Source organism: Lontra canadensis, unplaced genomic scaffold, assembly GCF_010015895.1.
Source record: "Lontra canadensis isolate GAN:19392208 unplaced genomic scaffold, GSC_riverotter_1.0 scaffold12, whole genome shotgun sequence".
NCBI classification, from domain to species: domain Eukaryota; kingdom Metazoa; phylum Chordata; class Mammalia; order Carnivora; family Mustelidae; genus Lontra; species Lontra canadensis.
The window spans coordinates 10,389,743-10,413,187 of NW_022631006.1; the positions used below are offsets into that span (position 1 = coordinate 10,389,743).

Consider the following 23,445-nt stretch of genomic DNA (forward strand, 5'->3'; position numbering starts at 1 on the left):
CTGCAACCCCTGACTTAGGGTGTGAGAACCACAGGGTCACTCTGATTCTCCGCAGGGATGAATTATGAAAGGAACAACAGTAATTTCTTAAGAATTGTACAATTTTCATAGTATTTCTCATTTCACATAGAAAAATTCAAGGAAGTGGGAACACTATTATACATTTCACAGATGAAACAGAGGCGCTGAGGGGTGAAGATATCTGCCCCAATTCATACACAGTCAGTTTGTTTTTTTAAAATCTGTCCTTTTTTATTTTTAGGCCAAGAGGTGATGTCCTTTTCAAGTGGCTTTGCCTATGCCAATAAAGTAGCAGATCTCCACTGCATTTATCTGCTTCTGGTTCTAGTGACTAGTTTTACATTATGGTTTTACAGAGCTTTCATGATTCCCTATAGAGAACACACAGTCCGTAGCCATGACTTTTCAGTTTTCGGAAGGAGTTAGCAAATTGCAAGAGTTTCACCGGGACCAACCAGTGTCCCTCTTCCACAGATTGTTTTCGGTGGTTACTTTTTCCTTTCAGATGTGACATGGGGATTAATGAGAGATAAATATAAGAATACACTTGTTTCAACATGTGATTGTATCCAACAGTGATTATTTTACAGACTAACATTAAATAAATGACAACCAAAAAGGAGCCATTCACCATGATTCGTTTGTTGCTCAGAATGGTCCAGATCTGGAAACCACGGCTTTTTTTTTTTTTGTTTGTTTGTTTTTTGATAGCACGCCCACCAGGTCACGGCAGCTGAAAACTGAGAAGTCCCATCACGTGCTTCTTCAGATGGTTTGACATCAGATAGTCACAGCCCACATGTCCTCTTACACTTGGAAAAGGACTCCTGACTCTCAAGGATCACAGGCTTTCATTTGATCCTTCACTTTGCAACCTTGAAGGTAAAAGGGCTGTGGGGGGTGGGGCGTGAAGACCAGAACACCTCATTTTAAAATGAGGTTTCTCCTGACACCTGTGCTTAGTGATACACAGAGACTCCGATTGCCTGCAGAGCTTCAAACAGGACACATTATCGGTTTGAGAGAAAATGTTTTGAAATAGGGTCTGGCCTACAGCTGAGGTTGGGAGGATGGTGTTATTTACTTTCCAGGGAAAAGCTATCTACTTCAGATTAAAGAAGAATTAGAGCATTATCAGCTCTGATTCTGACATCAGAAGTACTGATATTTGGAAACTGCTTTAAAACAACTTTGATTATAAGTGACAGTGTGAACTTCTAAAGTGATATCTTGGTTTCAAAACATTAGATTTTATGTTCTAACAGTGAGCCCAAACCATTTTTTTTTTAAATAAAGTAGTGCTTGCTGGCAAGAATGAGTAAAATCTTAATTTTCTAAGTTTTTCAAATCTTATAAAGTCTCTCCTCTGTAAAGACAAACTTTCAAGCATATTATAGCATTCCCCATTATACCTCGGTCAGACTCTATTGTCCTGGTACTACTCTGCCATAGAAAAAAAAAAAAAAATCCCAAATGAGCTTTTCTAGCCATAAGTATATGATTCTGTCCCCACAATTAAGGGAACCAGGATAGCTCAGATATCAAGACTGAGGTTTCTAAAAAATTTGTTCTAAAAGAAGTATGTGCTCATTCAATAACATTTTTAGGTTGCTACCATATATACAGTTAGCATTGTATATATTACTATTACCAATACCACTTTTACTATGGAGCTGTATTCATATTGAGGTCCCCTGTGTCCAGAAACAGTAACACATATATTTAAATGAAGAAGACTAGTATTCATTAGATGCATAAACATAAATCTTAAACATAAGTCTGCAGAATATTTTTTTTCAAAGCTATGCTGACATGACACAACCAATCCAATAGAAAAGTGGAGAAAAAGTTTCAAACACCGGCTATTTTGAGAATACGACAATATCAAAAGTCTCCAGTAGCTGCCCAAGTGTTTTCAGGGTTAGGGGATTTAAATATTCAAATCTCTATAGCCCTTAAGTTTCAAAATGCTTTTATTAATACGGTATAAAGCCACAACTCCGGGCCTCCCAAATGTGAATTGGAAGTCACAGGGGAAAAACCCTCGAGCGTATAGCTCTTCTCCCCCACACACATGAGTTCAACAAAGACAAAGTGGTAAAAATCCCTAAGTCCCCTTCCTGGCCTTGGGACCCCAGTAACTTTCCAGATTCCTCTCTCCTCTTTCCAGCCCTGCCTGGACCCCAGGCTGCAGAATGTGTGAAGAACGGATTTGGCAGGAAATACGTGCTTAAGGGCATTCAGGTGCAAGTTATGCCGGATTTTTCCCCTGGCATCCAAGGAGATTATTATTAGGGAAAGAACAGTTTACAAACTGCTTTTGGGGAGGGCCACTTAATTTTATGCTGTTCCCACCATTCCCCTCGACCAAACACTCAAGCCATATAAATTATTCCTTCTTAATGTGGAACAAAACAAAACATAACAAACGGCCCCTGGTGAATCAACCTTCCAACAGGCTCGCTTTATATCCTAGATCAGGGATCGGCAAATTTTTGCTGTAAAGGGCCAGCGGGTAAGTGTTTTAGGCTTTGCGGGCCCCTCTTCAACTTCTTTTGCAATGACTCAGTTCTGCTAAAGTAGTCACAAACTAGTCTGCATAAGCAAATGCATGTGACTGCATTCCAGCGCAATTTACAGAAACCGGCAGTGGGCATGCTTGACCTCAGGGCCATAGTCGGTCTGTCCCTGTTCTAGATAATAGCCACAAACCGTGCCTCTCTGGAGAACTGCCAAGGGCGTCGTCCCACGGCTCTAGCCAGGTTCGTGCCTACTTACACAATATTTAGTTCTCTGAGGACAGAGGCGTCGCTGTGCAAGCCGGGACGACCTGAGGAGTCAACGTTTATCCACACCTGCAAATCAGCATGCTCAGAGATGGATGGGAGCCCAGAAGGGTCTGTTTCTGTTTTATTAGCAAACCTGAGCGTGTAGCCTGTGCCTGGCTTTTTGCTAATCCTGGAGGGGCAAGCGGGAGCTGAGGATAATGATCATTCTGGTGCTGGGGTGGCAGGTGCAGAGGCAGAGAAAGGTAATAAAATTACGGGCAATCTGGTTCCTCTGCAGCCTGAAAGGGTCCAAGCGGCTTCCCTAGGCATTGAAAACAAGTCAGTACTCAGGAATTCTCCGCTCAAGTCATTAGGCTTAGAAACTCGGAGGTAAATTTGCTCAGCACGTGGCTAAATACCCAAAATCCAAAACCAAATGTATAACCGCTGGGAGGGCAGCAACAGCGAGAATCATGGAGTTTCCTACAGGTGGAGGAATTCTTGCCAATCATCTTCGCCAGGCCTTGCCTATTACCGGTCGGGAAAACAAGGCCTAACGAGGAAGGGGTAACTTGGCCAGCTAGTCTGTGGAGAAATCACCAAATCTCAGCCATTTTGACTTCGTCTTTGCTATTTCACCCTAAGGAATCTGAACTTAAAGGGGATTCCCTGACCGTATCAACACTCATGTCATGAGATTATGACAGCTAAGTACCTGGTTATCCTACAGACAAGATTTATGTTGGGATATAAATGATGCCAGAGAAATCTGAAAGTTGCTGAGGGGGAACAGGATGCCTCTCTTCACTGGTTTAATGTAGATGACAAAAACCGCACAGGATAAAGCATTAAATGGCCATCTTCCCACGAATATAAATGCTGGTCTCTCATATTATATGATAACATGGCAAGAACAGACTGGGAAGTTCTTAAATCAAAGTTAGCATTGATCTGTTTCCCTCCTAACAAATCAAAAGCAAATGTTACCCTCATGTCTTTGGTGTCTGTGACGTAAAGGATCCCTCGGGCAATGAAGGCATTGCCGGCCTTGGTTTTGGGGTACGTAGTATTGATGTGTTGCCCCACAGAGAATGTCCTCTCATCCAGCTGGGCAACGAGAATGCTCGAGCCATCCACACTCGAAGCGTAGATAATCCAAAGACCCTTTTCATCCACAGCTAAATTGAAGTAAGTCTTGGAATTTGCAAAGAGGTATTTTCGATCAAAATACAGGGCATTTTCAAGCTTCAGAGTTTGGGATGTTTCTTTGCCAAAATCAAATCTGAAATGTATTAAAGGGCAGATATGAGTCAGCATTCTTGAGGACAGCGGTGGCTTTGTTTATGGCTATCCTCTATTAAACTGGGTGGAGCCTGAGACGCTGCATTTCTAAGTTCCAGGTCATGCCCATTCTACCGGTAGACTCACAGTGCTCTGCGCGTCAAGGATGTCAAGGATGGTGACACCATCTGAGGGTCTACCTGCGAGCCACGTGACCCAGGAACATTCCTTACTCTCCTGATTCTCGGATGTTTGCTAATCTCCTGAAATGTCCTCTCCAAGATTCTTAGACCTGCAGGAGGCCTTAAAAAATGAGCTAGTCCAGTCTTTTCATTTTACAAATGAGAAAGGAGAAGTGACTGACCCGGGAACATCAGTAAGTAGCCAGAGTTTGAATTTAAGTTTTCTAACTGCAAGTTTGGGGGTTTTTCCTCTACCTCTGCTGGAGTTTTAAAAACAAACATGTCACAACAGTCTAAATGAAGCAGGAAGTCGTCAGATGGGAAGAGATGGAGCCAAGTCACTGCCGTGAGGGCAGTTTTCTCATCAGGAAAGTGATGGGATAACTTGAGCTACAGCAGGGAGTCCCCCACCCTCGGCTCTTGGAGGCTGATTTGGCAGACTCCACACCCAGCCCTGATCAGAAATGTTGACTGTGATACAAAAGTACCCTAACTCCAAGAATGAGAATTCGGGAACATTGGGCTAAAAGAAAAGAAGAACACAAGAGGGTGCCATTGAGCAGCAGAAGAAATGAGGACGGTGCGACTGTGCCCGGGAGCCTCGCAAGCCTGAAGCCAATTAGGAGCCCCTGAAGTAAGTACAAAAAGAAGCCAGAGGCAAGTGAGGGCTTGAGAAGAGCCTGCCTGCCCGGCTCAGCTCTCGGTCTTCTCTGTCCTCTGAATGCCTGGAGTTCGGGACTGCCATTGCTCTGGTATTGGTGCCTGGTGGTGCGTTTCTTGAAGGGACTTGTCTCTCACAGGAGAAATGGGATCTGGTTCCCCTGTGGTTGGCGGAGAGCAGGGCTGCAGGACAGACCTAAGCAGCACATCACTCGGGCTAAGTCTCATTAGAAGCCACTCTTTCTTGGAGTGGCTGATCCTCTTTCTGGGGCTCATTCGCCCCTGAGCTCCCTCACCACGCTCGTTCCTATGGAAACACAGCCTGGGGGCGGGGGCAATAAGAAGCTGTAGGATTACATGGGAGAAAGGGCACCAGAAGGAGTGTGTCTGGGGAGTCCCGGCTTCTAAACAGGAGGGGTTTGGTTGCGGTTTTCTGTTAGCACAAGACTGTGCGAAAGAGGTAGCCAAGGAGCTGCTGAAATGGTGGGGGAAGGGAGTGAGAGGCCAAGGGGGGTGGAATGCTTCCAGCCATAGCTCACATGTGTCCTGCCCCCAGCCTAACCAACACTCCAGTGCCAGCAAGGTTGTTGCAGCTGGGCCTCATGGGCAGGGGGCGGGGGGGCGGTTATGAGGGTAAGAGAAGTGGGACCCGGTTTTCCCGCAGGTCCTTATCTCTTGTTTTGAATGACTCGGACCATGGCTTTCATAATACTGGGATTATTTCAGATAGGGCTGCCGCTGGACGGCTGCAGAGGTTCTGGTCCATCTTCTCATTTTTACTGAGGACCAGCAGACCCCAGGAGGTGGAGTCTTGTCCAAGGCCATGGAGTCAGTAGGCAAAGATGGAACCTGACTGAGTTCCCTGCTTTCTCGATTTATCCAAGATGACCTGCTTCTGCCTCTAAAGACCAGAACTTGATGTCTTCTTAAGCCACAAAGACAGAATTTTCGCAATTCTTTTGGGGGAATCAGGAGGACATGGCTCAGTCTATCCAGGTAGCCATCTCCCTTCCCCTTAGGAGAGCAAAGATGAGGAGAGGGGGCCTGGCCAGGGCTCCATCAGGACGACAGCTCAATCTGAACACAGAGATTCCCTGACTTTGCACTGTGTTCAGTCTTTAGTCTTCAATGATCTATGACATGAAATTCTCACACCCCACGTTTTTCAGAATACAACGACTTTGAGGTGTGACGCCTTCCTGACAAGGGAGCGCTAGGTTCTGCCTGCCTCTTTTTTCCAGGGCTAAGAGAGCTACAGCCCTTATCACTCCAGATCTACTTCTCTCTGGCTCTGACCTTACTCTTGATGTCTCCACCAGCAATACGGCAGATCCCTGGCTGGGTCATGGGGCTCCCTCACTGTGTCCTGTGGTTCTTTCAGTTAGCAAACCCTGACTGACCCCTGTGTGGAAGCTCTGGGGACAGAAAGATGAGGGAACCACACTCCCTACGCCCAAGTAGCTCCCGGATCGGTGAGCCACCGCACAGGTGCTGTCTGGGATGCATGAGCAGGGTGGCTGTGGCCCGGGTGACTCACCTCACTATGGTGTTGGAACCTCCTTTGTGGTAGTAGAGAGAGTTGTTGTGAACGGCATGCCCGCAGCCATGGAAATAATACGGCAGCTGCACGAGTGCGTAACTGCCGTTCAGCAGTGAGGGTTGGTCTTTGAATTCCTTCACCCTGATGCCTGCAGGGGAGAAACCAGGGAAAGGCATGGGAGGGAGTAGGGGGAGGACGTTAAAAGGACGTAAGTTGAGAATGAGGTGTCTAGCAAGGGTCCATGTCCAGGTTGGAGTCTCAGACTCCCAGACTCAAGGCCAATTCTCTTCTCTTATTTCCTGAACCGTCCTTCCATGGCAGAAGCCACAGAGTTGGCTTTGCTCCTCCAGGACCCCTCTAGACTATTTATAAAGTCTTCTATCAGACCCACAGAGGCCTGGACCAGCAGCAGCGAAATCTTGGCCCTCGTGTAATCCCCTCTGCCTATTCCTGCCCCTGCTGAGTGTTCCTCCTTCCTTCGGAGCCACAGAGTCCTTCCCAGCTGGTAACCTGGGCCGTCACCCAGCCCTGAGGAAATGAAGTCGTGTCTCAGCAATCGTTCTGATCCGTGAGAATGGCCAGACGCTTTCTGGAACCAGGCTACTGCTACCGCTAATGGTGGTCCTGAACTGTCCCTCCAGGGCCACGCAACTGGAGTTGTGCTTGGAGGCAAGGGGGTACCTCACCCTCTCCCCTGGGCTGTCTGTCTGACAGAGCTCTCAGAAAGATGGCCATGAGTGCTCTCCTTAAAGAAAGACAGACAGCGCGCAAGAATTTGTCTCTAACATTTCTTCCACATTATGGTTTTGGGCTTGATAAGGCTGTCATCATAAGGCTATTTGTTTCCTTCTAGATATTTCACCTAAAACTGAATAAGCGACATTGGGAGCACCCTGGGGCTGCCCCTGGGACCTGACCTGCAAGGCTTGTCCCCAGTGGGCTCAACTGAGACAAGTGTGCCGCCCACTCACTTGTGCTTTGGAAAACAAAGAGCCTCTGTGTGACCCTAATCAGGAAGGGGTTCAGATACACAGACATAGAATGAACCCAATGAAAGGCACAAGCCCCACACGGATCGGCCTCCTCACCAAGGGAAGTTACCTGAGAAATGTTCCGTCACCCAGATCCTCTCATCACTCTTGTTCGCAGACTCTCTTATCCACGTCCCAAATGTCTCTCTAACTTTTAGTACTTGTTTTGGACTCCCAATGGAAGCGATCACAGATTCTACCAAAGGGAGAGAAAGAAAAATCACTCATCATGACTTGAAGGCATCCAATTTCTGAATTTCAAAACAAGATGCTCTGCTTCACGTACCTGCTGGTGGAGAATGGTGATCCCCGGCCTTCTCATCAGCCTTTCCAACCAACGTACCATCGTTCGGTGTGGCACACGTCTCACCTACAACAACGATGACAATCGTCAGAGCAAATGCAGGTGGCACAGGGAGAGTCATGTAACTTTATTACTGGTGCTTTCCCCACTTTGCCCCAGGCTCTAGTCCTACAAGCATCCCTTACAATAGGTGCACCGAGTTTTTTAGTTACTTGCTTTTAAGCAACAAGTCAAATACTTCCAATTCCCCGCCACCTGCCCCTGGCATCCCCACTCTCTGCTGGGGGAGTTCCCAACAGCTATCCATCATCACAGTTACTAAAATAATGCAATCCCAAGAAGGTGTCAGTCAAAGGGAAAAAGTGGCCTATTCAAGCCCTCAGCACTCTGGGATTGGGGGAGGGGAGAGCCATACGGATGCTTCTTGGCTGCTCTGGCCTGGTGGTATCACTATCATGGATTGCATTTTCCTGGAAGGATTTACACTTTCAGGGAAACTGACAGAGCCTCATGATAGTGGTGGCCCCCTTTACCTTGTCTTCCTGGACAGCCAAAGGGAAGAGCCACAGAGGGAGAAGGGGCCCAGAGATGTTTGAGCTTCCCTCCACCATTTCCTACCCTGTTGTCTTGAAGGTCTACGGGACATGGGTCCTCAACAGGCGCCTGATTCACAGCTGGTTTGAGGCCATACCTGAGCTAGAAGCCATCCTACCTGGGTTGTAATTGTTCCCTTTAACAGATGGGCTTAATTCAGACCTTTGGTGAAGAGGTGTCCCTGGTTGGCAGAAGCAGGACAAAAGGGAGGAAGGTGGCCAATATAAAGACAGAGGGAATGGACTGGCTGGGGAGAAGGACCTGATCTGGGGCAGGTGGGGACAAGTAAAGCTTTCTGGAGTTCAGCCCACTTGCCTAGAACAATTCTGAGGGGTTCAAATCACCTTTTAGTTAGGTGTTAGGGGCACCTACATTGTTCCAAGGGAAGCTCACAGAATAATCTAGAGAGGTTTCTTTATCAGTAAAATAAAGGGCAGGACCCCCTGTACTCTAAGCTTCTTTCTAGCGGGATGAGCCTGTGTTTCCCTGATCTTCCTGTCCCCTGATGAGAGCAGTCTTGGGAACAAGGTGATGACTCCTGCTGCCTCTGAGTTTCATCTGGAGTTTCTGTTCAGGAACGTGGGTTTTGCCCAGGAAAGGGACAGAGAGACCCTCCTGTTCTTAGTCTGAAGAAAAGGCTCTCATTAATTCATGTTGTACTAACCTGATTCTAAAGCTGTGGGGGCAGGAGGGGGCTTAAAGAAATGGAATTGGAGGAGGAGAGAAGGCCAAGTTCATATGCACGATGCCTGGCAACCGAGGACTCATTTCTAGGAGGCAGAGTGGAAGACCACGGCCTCTCATTTAAGCAGTTTTCACAACACTGTGGCCTAGGTCCTGCTGACCAGCCTCTCAGTAGGCAGGCGAGGCAGGGGCGGCTGCTTCTCCCCGCACCCCTGTCCTGGCTGACACAGCCTGTGGCAAATGCTCAGGTCAGAACCCCCCTTCTCCCAGACAAAGGTTCCTGCTCAGCTCATTCTCCAAGGGCAGCTGAACAAAGAATTGATGCTCACGGAGAGGGTGATGCTGAATGGCACTGAAGGCCTCTTGGAGGGGGAAGTTCTAGCCTCACCTTGGAAGTATTTTTCATTAACATGGCCCTTCATTTGTAATTAGCTTTCAGTCCCGTGGCTACCTCTGGAACTGACTGACCCATGGGCAAGTCCTCTTGCCTTCCAGAGATCAGGCGCCCTTTGCCCTTGGTTGGCTTAGTCCCAAAGTGTGACTTTCCAGCTCTGAAAGGAGGAAGCTCTCAGAGCAGAGCTTTAGAGCCCAGCAGATGTGAGTCCCAGCTCTGTCACTTACTGAGTGATCTTGGTTAAGCTACACAGCTCCTGGGCATTTCAGTTCGGGATCTCTAAGTTGGTGGCAGTACCGACTGGCGTATCATGTCATTGCTGTGAGCCTCTAGCGAACTAAGCACTTAGCACCATGGTCAGCACGCAAAGCGGAGCGACGGAGAGGACAGAACTGGAGAACCACGGGGAGGTAACCAAGCTGAAACCCCGCCTCGTCTCCCCAACACAAGCCAAGCCCTTCACGCTCCCAGAGTGAATGGCTTAGTCTCTGAGACTGTTGTGGGGGAGAGGGATGGTGGGTTTGGCAAGGAAGAGGAATAGTCTGGGGATTAACGAGGGGAGGGTGAGCAGGGGAGGTTGTGGGGGGCCCAATTCTAAACCTGCTTTAAGTTCTCACCCCAAGGGCAGAGCGCCAAAGCAGCCCACTGGCCTGGTGCACAGGGGAATTCTTGCTTTAGGCAAAGCCTCTGTTCAAGAAATCTGGTTGCAAAGCCTGGGTGAAGGCTGAGCGTTTGGTATCATTAGCCAAAGAGTTGGGTTCCCTGGGGCAGGGGCTAGTGACCTGCGCACTGGCCATTGAACATGTTTGGCTGCCGAGGGCCTTTAGATCTTCTGCTTCCAGGAGGTCCTGGGGGACCTGGAGGGCCCGGGGGTCCAGGGGGTCCAGGTGGGCCTTGGTCACCTTTAGCACCTGGGGAGAGAAGGGGGGTGGGGAGAGAGTTTGATTCAAGAGCCATAAACAGAGATGGGTTTCTCCCAGGGGAAAGGAGAATAAGCAGCCCCAGGGAGGATGGCTGAGTGCCCCCTTCCCGGACATAACTGCATTCTAGAACTTGTCTATGCAAAGTTGAGGAAGCAGCCATAGAAGACGCTGAGTTCCAACTCTGTGCCAGGAACTGTGCTAAGAACTTTACAAATCTACTCTCCATTGTTCTTTCCAATCATCTGTGAGATGGTATTAGTAGCCCCTTCGTGACCTGAGTCTTGGGGAAGTTCAGTGCTTTGCCCAAGGTCACAACTGGGAACAGGGGTGGAACTGAACCTTAGGTGTGTCTCAGGACAAAGACAAAGCTCGTGCTCGTTTCACCCGCCTTGTTGGAGGATCTCAACCCTGACAGCTTATTAGAGTCCCCTAAGGTGATTTAATACAATTCTAATGCTGGGACCCCACCCAGAACAGTTAGGTCAAATGACAACAGGTCGTCTGTATTTTTGAGAGCCTCCTCATATGCCACCAGGTGTGAGAAGCACTGCTCCGTGTGGTAGAAGAAATCAGGCGAGCCTGCCAGGCCTGTGACCTGGGGCAGACAGCTTAACACTCTGAGCCTGTTTCTTCATTTCCAGACTGAGTCTCATCCTCCCTGTCTTGCCCCGTGAGAAGACACTGAGGTCACTGTTGTGAGTGCTCTGACTTTAGATGGCCACTGTGCATGGGTACAACCTATTGCAGGTGCTATTGTCTGGACCATTCACAAGGATGCCACGAGGCTGGGCCATTTAGCTCTTTGGTTCTACCCTCCCATCCTGAGCTGACTGGTGATCTCAGGTCTTATTAGCCACCTCTTCCCAGCCAGACTAGATAAGCCTTTCTAGGCTCTCTAGGGGCAAGCCAGGGTCCCAGAGGCTAGACGCAAGTCCAAGCCCACTCTGAAAGGGCCAGAGACCTGTAGGCAGGGCAGACAAGATCCACCCTCAGATGCCTTGTTGGCTCTCTAGCCAGCAGACACTCAGCTCTGGCTGCTCTCTCGAATTGGGGTACACACAGGGACGTAGCTTTTCCTGAATGGTTTATCAACACTTGTTAAGAGGTATAGGGGAGTATAGCAGTTGGGATGTATAAATTCCTATATAACTGAAGTATAACATGGTCTCGTGTTCTCAAAGTATATTCACCTATATTTGATCCTGTCAAAACACTTCCTAAATTTTATGTATTTTATACAGCAACCTCCCTGTTTAAGAAATAAATCATGCTAAACATAATTTGAGCTTTAGTCTTAGCACAGTACCAGACAAACAGTAGGTGCTCAACACATTTTGAGTGGCTAGATGGGCAACTGCTTCAGGGTCATTGTTCTTGACCATCTATCATCCCAGCTTCTTTGGGACAGATGTCCTGTCTCACTTCCATCTTCATATTCCCAGCTACTAGCAAAGTTCTAATTCATAAACGGTGTTCTTTGACACTCAAAAATATTTATTGAACACATAAGGGTAGTTATATTTTTAGGATAGAAGTGATCTCTGAAGTACTGTGCTTATAAAATTCTTCTGCCTCTTCCTTGTCCATGACCATCAGCTGTCACCTACTCTTTCTACCATGTCTTTCTGTGGTTTGCTGGGTCTCTACACCCCCCACCCCTGCCAGGTGCCAACTGTGTGCTCTGAGCCTGGGTTGGAAACCAGAAAAAGGAGATCAGCAACCAAGTCTGCTCCAATTCTACGTCAAAATGTTTAGGATAAAGATCTGAAGATTTCCCTACCTGGACTGTGAGGAAAATGCCTGAGCTTTCTGTCAGTTGTCCTCTGACGTATCTTAAATTGCTTGCTTACTCGTCTTGTTCTAGATTGTGCTAGACTTAATAGATATTTGGAAAAAGGAAGCTCCCTTCATCCTCATTCAATCTAACCATGATGTTTGGACTGGAATTATCTAAACTACTTCTGCTTAGATCTCAGATTTTGTCTCACCAAGGTTGGGATAGCATGCACAACTTTTTGAAAGCACAGAATTCTAAAACATGCTGCAAAGCAGATGGGCACATAAAGCAGATAAGGAGAGAAGACCCAAGCAGCATTTGTCCTAAAAACTAGGCCAATTTCTGGGCCCGGCCACTTACCTGTGGGGAGCACATCATTGGACACGTCCCCTTTGTCTCCTTTGTCACCCTTTGGCCCAGCTGGGCCCTCATTTCCAGTCAAGCCCAGCTCACCAGGGTCTCCCTTCTCCCCTGGAGTTCCTGTGGCTCCAGGCGGCCCTGAAGGGAGGAAATGATTTCTTAGCCTGTAATGCAAAAAATTCTGGTACCCCACTTTGTAATATCATATCACAAATTGTACTTTTAGGGTGAAGGAGCTTCAACAACCAAATACCTAAGACTCTGTGGCCATTTTAGGATGGCAGTGTGATACAAACTCATTAAAGACTTGTATTTCCAGGTGGCTCTTCTGAATATCTTAGGGACCTTTGGCTGGGCCAACAGGGAATGGACCAGAAAAGGGGCAAGCACGGCAAGAGTGGAAGGAAGGTAAGTCCTGAGCCGGTTTGCCTGCGGGAAGGATGGAGCACCCAGAGGGGTGTGTGTGGCGTCCGGAAGGGTGGGTGTTGTCCCCTGCATTGTTGGTTTCTTTCTCACAACATCCTGGAGCGGTAGGCTGCTCAGTCATCCTGACTCTCATTATAGGGAAGCTGGAGCTCAGGCTCGCATCATCACTGAGGCCACTAAGTGAGAAGCAGAGATCTGATTCTGTGTGCTCTTCTGTGACATTCCAATGCAAAACTGGAATGTCAAATGCTTTTCATCAAATGAGCAAAATGGGTAAAGTTGTTCTAGCACAAGCATTAAGACGGATGGTGATAGTGTGGGTGGACGGTCTGCCCCGTTCCTGGGGAGCCCTAACTCCAAGAATTGTGGACCGGTCCCTCTCGGCTAGACGCGGGTAAGAATCTATGCAGTGGCCCCTCTCAGAATGGATTACGGACCGCGAAGCATTCTGATCCCCGTCAGAGAGGAAGAAACTAGGAATATGATCTGACTGCCCTGGTCATGCTGGCAGCTAGTTTCCAGACAGCCTCAGAGGGAGTGGTACCCAGATAGAGCTCCACAATTTCACTGAGGTGAGGTGACAAAAGCTGGATTCTGGGGAGGTAGAGGTAGCTAGGATTCATGAGGCAGAAGGAGGAGGTTGTGCAGACAGAGCTCTGGAGAACTTCAGACGGATGTCATGGGGTCTTTGTCTGAGCAATGACCTGCAGAGTGAAACTCTACAAAGCAGGGCAGGGACAAAAAGGAAGTTCACTATACAACTCTCATGCCTGCCCAGGGAAAGGGCTTCATTCCCATCAGGCAAAGCAGAGAGATCTCAGAAAATGATGAGACACTGGGTAAAGTCCTTGGAAAAGTCTTGTCTCAGTAGTGAGGCTAAATTAGCCCAAGAGTCAAGGCTGCTTTGGATCCATTATATCTAAGCTTAAAAACAGCTTCAGAAGTATTAAACAGAGCTGGGAGGAGTTTCGTTGACAGAATAGAGTCCATGATCTGAATCGTTTAGTCAATGTAACACAGAACATTAACTATTTAAGAAAGAAAAGGATCGTATCGTCTCAGCAGACGCAGAAAGGGCATTTGATAAAATTTAAACCCATTCTTAATAAAAATTCTCATCAAACAAAAAATAGAAAGAAAAGTCCTCAATCTGAAGAAGGGCCTCTGTAAAAATACCTACAGCCAACTTCATCCTTAGTGATGAAAAACTAACTGATTTCTCCCCAACATCAGGAGCAAGACAAGGGCATCCATACTCATCACTCTTATTTCACACGTGATACCAGAGGTCCCAGCTAGTGCAATAAAGCAAGGAAAAAGAAAGAAAAGGCAAGATTGGAAAGGATGGATTCAAACTGTCTTTCAGATAGCTTGTTGTTTTGTAGAAAATCTCATGGAACCTATAAAAACGTACTAGAACTCCTCAGCACCCAGGCACCCTGGGAACCTGAGAAGGAAAGGGGTTTCTAGTATTGGGCAGAGGTATTGCCAGCTGTGAATGTATTAACACAGTCCCCTATCTGCAGGGCCCACATGCTCAATTCCACAACAACTTCCCGGAGAGATTGCTCCCTAGAGATACTGCTCCAAGTGGCTAAGATTTCAGGCAACAAGGAAGAGCCAGAGGGCATGTTTTAGTGCAAACAGACTTTTAGTTCCTCTCAACCTCTATAACCAAGAGGGCTTAGGATCCATTCATTTTCTTTTCTAATTACCTTGCCAGTCCCCAAGCCCATTCTTTCTTTTTCTTAAGATAATTATTAATTAGAGAGAGAGAGAGAGGAGGGGTAGAGGGGGACAGAGAGGAAGAGGGAAAGAATCTCAAGCAGACTCTGCCCTCAGTGTGGAACCCAACACATGGGATCTATCTCACAATCCTGAGCTCATGCCCTGAGCTGAAACCAAGAGTCAGACGCTTATCCAACTGAGCACCCAGGCGCCCCTCACCCCACGCGGTGTTCCTTCTTATAGGCTCTGGCTAAGTGCCCAGGGCCTCTCTCTTATCCTCATCGACTTGGCCAGTCCCCACTCTCCAGCTGTCATCCTTTCAACCTTGCGACTGTCCTCCCTCCAGAGTAACACTCGAGATCTTTAGATCTGGATCCACCCCCGCCCCATTCCCTACAGCCCCACAGGATTCCAAAATCACTGTCCCAAGAGAATCTGAGAATTTGGGATTGGAAGGCACCTTGGAGGTCATCCAGATTAACCCCATGTCCCAGCCTAGAAGCCTCTCTTCACTCCCCGATTGGCTCTTCTGGAGTCCTGTCAGCAGTGGGCAGTTTATTACATCCCATCATATCACAGATCGTGCTGGAAGAGTCTGCGCTGCCGTCAGAGGTAATATTCCCTAAAACCTCCATCTGGAACTCTTAACACCTTTTGGAAGCAGTACACACACTCCATGTGGCATTTGCTCCTCCCAATTCAAGGGACCCTACGCGGACCACCCCCAGGAAGCCAGCCTTCGAGTGTTGATCACCGTCGGGCAACGCAGCGCACAAAGACGCGTCCGCCAGATTTCAGCCAACCACGAAAACCACATCTTCACGAAAACTATGAGATTCTGCTGATGTGGGGAGATAGAGGCTGGGGTTTCCTGCCTCAGCCCGTGGTGGTGGCGCGGCCGGGTGGGCGAGGCGCTGATGGAGGGGCTGGGGACGCAGCGGGAGAGGACTCGGAGAGGAGCCGCCCGCCCCTACGTGGGGGGGCAGGTGCCGGGTGGGGAGGCGCTGGCCTGGCTCACAGCCCCATGGAAGCCCCCCACCCCACCCGGCCCCGGGACCCCTCGCTGGGAAGTGGCGCCCTCACTCGAGAAGAGCCCTTCCTCAGGGCCCTCTGCATAGGAGGATGTCCTTTTGTGGGGATTTTAAATAGGAGATTTGACGCATTATCTGAAGGACACAAAAGACGAGAACGTTGCCACAGAGCCGGCCGCACTGCGTGGAGGACAACGGATACCTTCCACAGGTTTGGCATGAACCTGTGCCGCAGTGCTCAGGGGAATGGCGTCCTGCGGTTACCTCGGGGTTTTCTCTTTCAGGCTCTTATTCTAGTCACAAAGAGCCTCTCCGCACCAGCATCCGATTTCCCCTTTATTCCTCCCTCTTGTGCCTTCTCTTTCTCAAAAAGGCCTAGTGTGAGACAGGAAACCACTCCTGCCCCAGTGTGGCGGTGGTACTGACGCCCCCCACAGGGGTGAGACTCTGAAGCTAAAGATACTAAAGACCTTCCCTTAGGAATGTATTTGGACTCTCCGCTGGGCACGCACAATGGTTTTTCTGCTTTCCTTAAGGAAGGGCGGGGGATGTTCTGTCTCCACAGAGTCTCTGTCTCATGACAGTTTCCTCTCTGCCCTCCTTGGTGGTGCCCTGGCCATGGCCCCACTGAGGTCCAGCATCACCTCATCCCATCTGCCGTCAGAGGACCCGAAGAGAGGCACTTACTTCCCTGGCCTGACTGTCACACAGTGCGCGGCCCGGCCCCCCGCACAGTGTGTCCAGTTGAGTCCTGGCCGGCTTCGAGTCAGCACATTCTGCAGGGAAGAAAGGCCGGATTCTGCTCACCCGCCTCGTCGGCTAGGAGTGGCTCTCTGCTATTTTCCCTCCCCCGTGGCGCCCACTCAAAACAAACTGTCTCACCAACTTTACCGTTGGGGGTTGCCTGATGTGGCTGGGGTCAACTCCTGCATCTTCCCGGCAGGGGATGAAGGAGGACAGCTTTATCTGTCACCGACTGAGGCAGGGGGGCAAAAAGGGGTTAGGGGCGTCACACAAACCCAGTCCCAAGACTGGGATGAATAAAGAGGAGGGCATTTCTTTCTGTTGCTGGAGGATTTGGTTTTTAGAGAAGACAGTGCAGTACTAACTCTTAGTGAGAAAGTGAGACACAGATAAGGAAAAAAAGCAAATGCTTGGTTTTGAGGCAATGTCAAACATCATAGGAGATACCAGTTGCAAAACTGACCACATTTAAGTCTCTTTGGTTCTTCTCTCCACATCTAAGTCGGTGTTTTCAAATGACTACAGGCATTTCAACTTAGATTTCCCTCTGGGTGAAAACTAAGTTTTAGAAACAACAGTTAACACTAATAGGGCACTCACTGTGTGCCAGGCCCTATTCTAAGCCCAATATATGTCTCTCATTTAATCTTCTAAATGACCTGAAGAGGTTGATACTACTATCGTTCCCATTTTACAGATGAGGAAACTGGCACAGAGTGATTAAGTAACTTGCCCAAGGGCACACAGCTAGAGCCAGGGACCCAAACCATGCCGTCAGGCTCGGGCTCCATGCTATTCCACTGTTCTCAGCATTGCCAAGGTCAGAAAGCCAGGGTTTTCTCTGATAATTCAGTCTCCTGGAGACAATTGTCCAGCCTGGAGCTCTATACCCAGGTTTCATCATGTTCTTCATCTCCTCAAGAGCCCACAGTGGCTCCCTGCTGCCTCCTGCAGACACGCACCCAGCCTGGGTCCCCTCCAGCATTCAGTCTCACTAACAGTCCCTCCAGGCTAGGCCTTTCTCTTCTCCCACTGCAACACCCTCCACAGCTTCCCTCTGATTATTTCTAAGATGTTGGTCTCACTTCTCTCTCTTGTGCCTTACACTTAGCCCTACAAAACAACCCATCTTCTACAAGGGGCCCTACTAGTCCATTATGTGTACAGGGAAGTTCAGCTTTCTCTTGTGATGGATAAAGCAGTCTTCAGATCAGAAAAAACCAGCTCACTGCGTTGTACACCTGAGACTAACATAACACTGTATGCTAACTAAACTGGAATTAAAAGAAAAAGTTAATTCAAAAAAGAGAGGAAAAAAAAAAAAGAAAAAAAGAACAACCAGCTACACCTCCAGAGCTGTGTGTACCATCCGGCCTCTCCTTCACCAGGGTGGGAAGCCCTCCCCGATGGAAGGTAGGCTCTACTCTTCCCATTCCCACGCACATGCATTCAGTCTTCATTCATCAGCTATTTACTGAGCCTCACCCGACTGGAGCAGACTATTCCAAAAAATGGAAACCATGTTAGAGTTGTGGGAACCCGACCTCCTCAGTCTGCAAATGGGACCAAGGCTGGATTGTTAAGTGACCTGTGCGAGGCCGTGGCGCAGTCAGGGACTGAGGCTGGTGTGCCCAGGACTCCTTCCACTGCCCTCCTCTGCCCAGAGAACAGGAAATAAGAGACACAAAGCCATCTCTGCCTGCCTGCCAGGCTGCTCCCCTCTGAGCTGCATATTCTTGTACGCATCCTGCAGGCATCTTGGAAGGGCTGGCGGCCTCCCTGCCCTCTTTGCCAGACTCCGTGGCAGGCTGCAGTGGGAGGGGGTCCACTGCCCCATGTCCTGCAGGAGTTAATGGCAGTAGCTCCCAAGGCCAGGCCTCCTTCCTGTCTGCTCCTGCTCTGGGGCACATTGGGGATGCCGCTCTCCCAGCTGGGGGCCAGCCCCTCATGAACCCCTAAGTTCATGGTTTTAAGCCGTGTTTAAAAGCAGGGGTTCAAAAAAAAAAAAAGCAGGGGTTTAGGAGTCAGAGAGCCCTGGTTTCAAGTCTTGCCTCCTCCACTTCTTTCCTTTGTGACAATGGGTAAGTTATGTCCATTTGTGTCAACGTTGTCTTTATTGCTCCCCTTTGCTGGGTTTTCCAAGCCCTGGAGGTTAGTTCTAAGCAAGATAAATATGGCTTGGCTGTCATGGGCCTCACATCCTTCCTAGGGAGTCAGACTGTCAGCACATCAATAAGCAAATGCAAGGAGAGAATTTCCAGGAAGGGATATGTGTTTTGATGGAATGGGGAATGTGACCATGTTGGTGAGGCAGGGACTAGACACAGAGGTGGGGGACGAACTTGAGAGGTGGCAACAGATCTGAGACCTGCAGGAAGAGCAGGGAAAGTGTGCCATGCAGTGCGCATAGCAGTGCAAAGGTCCTGGGGCAAGAGTGGGCTTGGCCTGTTTGAGAAACAGAAAGATAGGGCTTCTTTATCTGGAAAAAATATGGCCAACAAAAATGTCTCTCTCCTTAGGGTTGTTTTGAAGACCAAAAGAGGTAAGTATAGAGAGCACTTGGTAGCTTGCCTGACAATAGATATTAGCTATTTGCATACTATTGTTCAAAGAATCCTGCTAGAGGGCATAGTCCAGCCTGAGTCCTGTCTCTGTGGAACACAGGCTCTTTTTCCTGTTTTTAGAAACAGCACTTGTTGTTCCCTCTTTCTGGAATGCACACCCACTCCTCCTCTCTCCCACCCCTGCCTGGCAAATCACTATTGATCCTGGAACCCTCAGCTGGAACCACAACGCTTCCTTCTCCACAGTCATGACCCTGGCCCAGCAGGTCACATCCTGTATGAGACCCTGCAGTGCCTTCCTGGGAGCTGACCAGGAGACCCAGACTACTAATCAGAAGGTTCTGGAAGGTCTTCCTGCACATTTCCCTTCCCCCAGCCATACCCATCGGGCCCTGTGGGTTCCGTGCACTCCCCCTGGGCCACCCTCTCCCTGCGCACATCTTTCAAGTTAGACCTCACACTTTACCTTCCCGACACCCCCTCTCTTTACCATACCTCTTAAACCCCTGTTCTCTCCTTCAAACGGGTATCTCGCATTGTGATTTGATTATCGACTCCTAATTCCTGCCTTCCCACCAAAGATGGAAAGTTCCAGAATAGGGGCTGCATCTGTTTGTTTCCCTACTAGGGCTGGGAACCTGCTCAATAAATATTTGCTGACAGATGGTCCCACCCTCTCCTGGTATTCTACTTGCTACTCAGTCCCGTTCTTGGCCTCCTTGCTGGCTCACCCCCCTCCTAGTTGGTCATTAGGCATTGTTGCTTCTCAAGGCTCAACCTTCCTCTCCTGTTAGCTCCCTCTGAAAGTGACAGTGCCCATGCCCACATGCCCACTGCCTCAGGTGGCCCCCTCATGCATACTTCTGGCCCCAGGGTCTCTGACTGTAGACCTGCCTACATCTCCAACGTCCCCCAACATCTCCTCCTGGACATTTCAAGGCACCTCAAACTCAGCACATCCCATGCTCAGCCAAGCTTGTTTCCCTGAACCTGAACTGATACAGGGCTCCCCTACTTGGGACACAGCAGTCATCAGGGGCAAAGATCTGTGTCAGTCTTGGGCACCCTCCCCTTCCTTATATCCACCCACCACCAGGTACTGCTGATTTCTCCCCAGAATATCACTCAACTCCACCGGTCTCTCCATCCCCCAGCCTGCCATGCCTTTGACCTGCACCCTGAGCAAGTTCTGAACATCTCCCTCCTTCCATCCTTGCTCCTTTTGTGTGCCCTCCAGGCAGCATCCCCAGTGTCATTTTAGAAAAGCAGACCTGACCTTGTCACTTTCTCCTACTTGCAACCCCTCAGGGGCTTCTCAGTGCTGTCTGAACAAAGCCCAGACCCCCTGACCAGCTCCGGTCTCCCTTCCCTGCAAGAACACTGAGTGTTGGGTAGGATGTGAACCCATCATGGGACGAGGGAAGGAAGCAGAGGAAGGAAAGAACAGATTCAGGGCTTTGACAGGGTGACCAGACCCACGTGCTGGAGTTCAGGGTCTAGGTCAGAGCCGCAGCTGGCCGATGGCAGAGCCGTGCTTTCAACAACCTCCCCATAGAATGGGGCTCGTCAGCAGTCTCTGTGTTTGTCCATGGAGGATGGTGTTCGGCTCCCTTTACCCTGACCTGGGGCAAGGACAACTGCCTGGGTCCTTTGTGACTCAGGTTCTCTACTCAACCTTAGCCGAGGCTTCTCCTTCTAATGCTGCTGACTCCCAGAGGCCTCCGGTGCTGGAAGCCCGCTGCAAAGGAGCATTTGCGTCTTTGCTGGAGGTCCCGTGGGATTTGGTCCCCTGCCCTGATGAGTGGACCTGGGCCCCCTCTGCTGCCTCCTTCCCTTTCCTGGTGAGACAGGGCACTTCTCCATGCTGCTGCCAGTCCTCCCAGTTTCCTCCAAGTACCAACCATAGTTCTTACCATGCCAGGGCCAAGCTGACTTGGCCACTATCTCTCTGGCCTCATCTCCACCAGGGGATGCTTTTTGCATTCCCTCTGTCCAGCTGCCCTGGCCACCCTGCTGCTCCTCAGACCCTGTGGGGACACCGCCCTCACACACTGTGCTGGAAACCACCTGTCCCCCTATAGCCTGTGGCTCCCTCTCTCCCCATCTCCAAGTGTTGGCTCAAAGGCCCAAGGGAGCCTTACCTGGCCTCCCAATCCACAGTCAGCCCACCCCCCACTCCTGCTGCATACACACACTTGTCATTCCCTCTTTTGACACTGTTTCCCCTGTCACACTTAGCACTGCGGAACAGCTGATCCTTTCCTACTTATTTAGCTTGTTTATGGTCCATCTGCCCAGAATGGAATGGGGGTTTCACAAAGGTAGGGATTTTGTCAGCTTTTTCACTTCTGGATCTGCAACATCTAGAACAGCACCCACCATTATAGAGATGAATGAGCTTGTTCTGTCTGGGCTTCTTTGGGTCGTGGGTGGCAAGCAAACACCCCTCTTCAAAGCCAGGGGTCTGTAAGCTTTTTGAAAGTCACCCCTTTCCTGTCTGTTCCACACTCAGTGAACCATGGAGGTTTCCTCTCCCCAAGTTGGCCCTCAGAATACTCATTGCTGGATCCTCAGGACTGGACTACCTTTCTGGGGCCTTTCTGGAATAAACCAAACGTCTGCACACTGATGGCCGTCATTATTCACCACCGATGCTCATTTATAATTACGATTATTATCCACCATATAAGGGTCCATTATTGGTCTGTAATTAACGCTGGAATGGCTGGCCTCCTGGGGACTGAGCTGACTGGAACCATGTGGGTCCATTCTCAGAGGCAGCCCCCGGGAACAGGAGCATGTTGGCTTGACCGAACGGCAGAGCCATTTAACAATTTTCTCCCTTTCTACTGGTTCTCACTTAAAGTGCTTAGAAGAGCAGAGGTGCAGGAAGAGGGCACCATGTCATCTGGAAGAGTGGTCTAGTAGTTATTCTAGCCCCGGGCCTGCCTAGGTGAGTTGGCGTGGCAGAGTAAGAGGTTGAAAATAAACAAGAGGGTTTGGTAGAGTCAGTCCTGACTGCTGTGGCTCAGGGCCAGGCCTGCCCCGGTAGTCTCCTGGGGCGACCCTACCCCTGGCAGTGGGCCCCCCACCATGTCACAGGCCAGCTCTCATCGGGGCATTTTCCTGGCCTTGTCCACAGACGGCCCAGCATTGGAGCTCAGAGCCCCTCAGAACTTGCCTACCCTGGCCCACAGCCTCCTGCTGGGCCTCGCACCAGCCCCTGCTTCTCACGGCTCTCTGGACATGTCTGACACAGATGTTTCCAGGGCTTAAGCTCAAGTTGCAGCCATGCTGCCCCTCAGTGCAGAGCAGCAGAACCCCTCCGGGGATGTCAGCCACACCAGTGTCATCATCGGACGATGCCAGGACAGGAGACGCCGGCTGCCGGGACCACGTGATCCAAGTACCAGCCCGAGGGGGGCCTGCTACTCAAACAGTTCTAGCTACTTCTCTAGCTGAGAACACCTGCGGCCGGCATCAATCAGCTGACACTCCGTCAGGTCAGACACAAGGATTTGCTGGACAGGAGGAGGCAGCGAGAGGGCAGGGCAGGACCTGAGCCTCAAAAGAACTTAGGTGTCAGCACACACGGAGGCTGTCCCAAAGCTCCTGCATCATCCCTCCCCAGGGCTGCCTGCTCCGGCCCCTTCTATCCCTCCGTCTGCCTCGTCTGCCTCAGAGTGAGCAGAAGAGCAGAATCCGTTCCCAGGGAGGCCGCTCTCCAGATAGATGTAAACCTTTGCAGGCCTGCACTCAAAAGCATGCCTGTGGCAACTCAGCCCACAGCGGCAGCGGCTTCCTGACGAGAGTTAAACCAGTCCCACAGGCAAAGAGGTAACACCGTCTCCCCACTATGTTCCTCTTGGGCCAATCCGAAAAGCGATAATTGAGACAAGCAATAGGGGATTAACTAGAAAAGTTGCCAAAATACCTAGTTTTCCTCGTTTTCCAGTTGCTCCTTTTTCTCCTTTTGGGCCCTGGGGACCAGGCTGTCCATCTGATCCATTGTGTCCTGGAAGCCCACCGACTCCTGGAGGTCCTGCGTCAAAACACAGGAAACAAGACCATCTTAAAAAATCGTCACTGAGCTCAATATGATCTGCTTTAGCCAGTGAAACTGGATGGGCATCAGTGCCTTTCCCAGATCTTCTCTTCCCACTTCCCTTCCTTTTCCACCTTTGCTTTCCCCCCAACCCCCTTGCAGTGACAGCAAGGGAATGGTAATGGCAGGTTCTTGAGTGGGAGGGGACAGAAGAGCTCCGTGATTTGGGTAGAGACAAGGAGGGGGACACACTCATGTTCTTCCCCCTTTCCCGCCTCCATCCCTTCTGAGCCATCTGCGGAACTAGTCCCCCCATTCCCCAGGAAGTGGGAAAATCCATGGGCTCTTACCTGGTGGGCCAGGGGGTCCTACAACAAAAAAACAAATT

The 23,445-nt window shown here is 49.7% G+C and overlaps 1 protein-coding gene across 1 annotated transcript in view; it reads right to left on the reverse strand.

Moving 5' to 3' along the window:
- Positions 1 to 2,708: 2,708 nt before the first annotated feature.
- GLDN (gliomedin) overlaps positions 2,709 to 23,445 on the reverse strand; it is a 57,043-nt gene continuing 36,306 nt past the window's right edge. Inside the window, exons 3-10 of the mRNA XM_032856488.1 lie at positions 23,408 to 23,425; positions 22,947 to 23,054; positions 12,520 to 12,657; positions 10,242 to 10,370; positions 7,770 to 7,853; positions 7,554 to 7,679; positions 6,450 to 6,600; positions 2,709 to 4,071 (exon numbers count right to left, since the gene is read on the reverse strand). Of these exons, the coding sequence (XP_032712379.1) occupies positions 3,594 to 4,071; positions 6,450 to 6,600; positions 7,554 to 7,679; positions 7,770 to 7,853; positions 10,242 to 10,370; positions 12,520 to 12,657; positions 22,947 to 23,054; positions 23,408 to 23,425 (1,232 nt within the window). The 3' untranslated portion in view covers positions 2,709 to 3,593. The remainder of the gene's footprint in view (positions 4,072 to 6,449; positions 6,601 to 7,553; positions 7,680 to 7,769; positions 7,854 to 10,241; positions 10,371 to 12,519; positions 12,658 to 22,946; positions 23,055 to 23,407; positions 23,426 to 23,445) is intronic.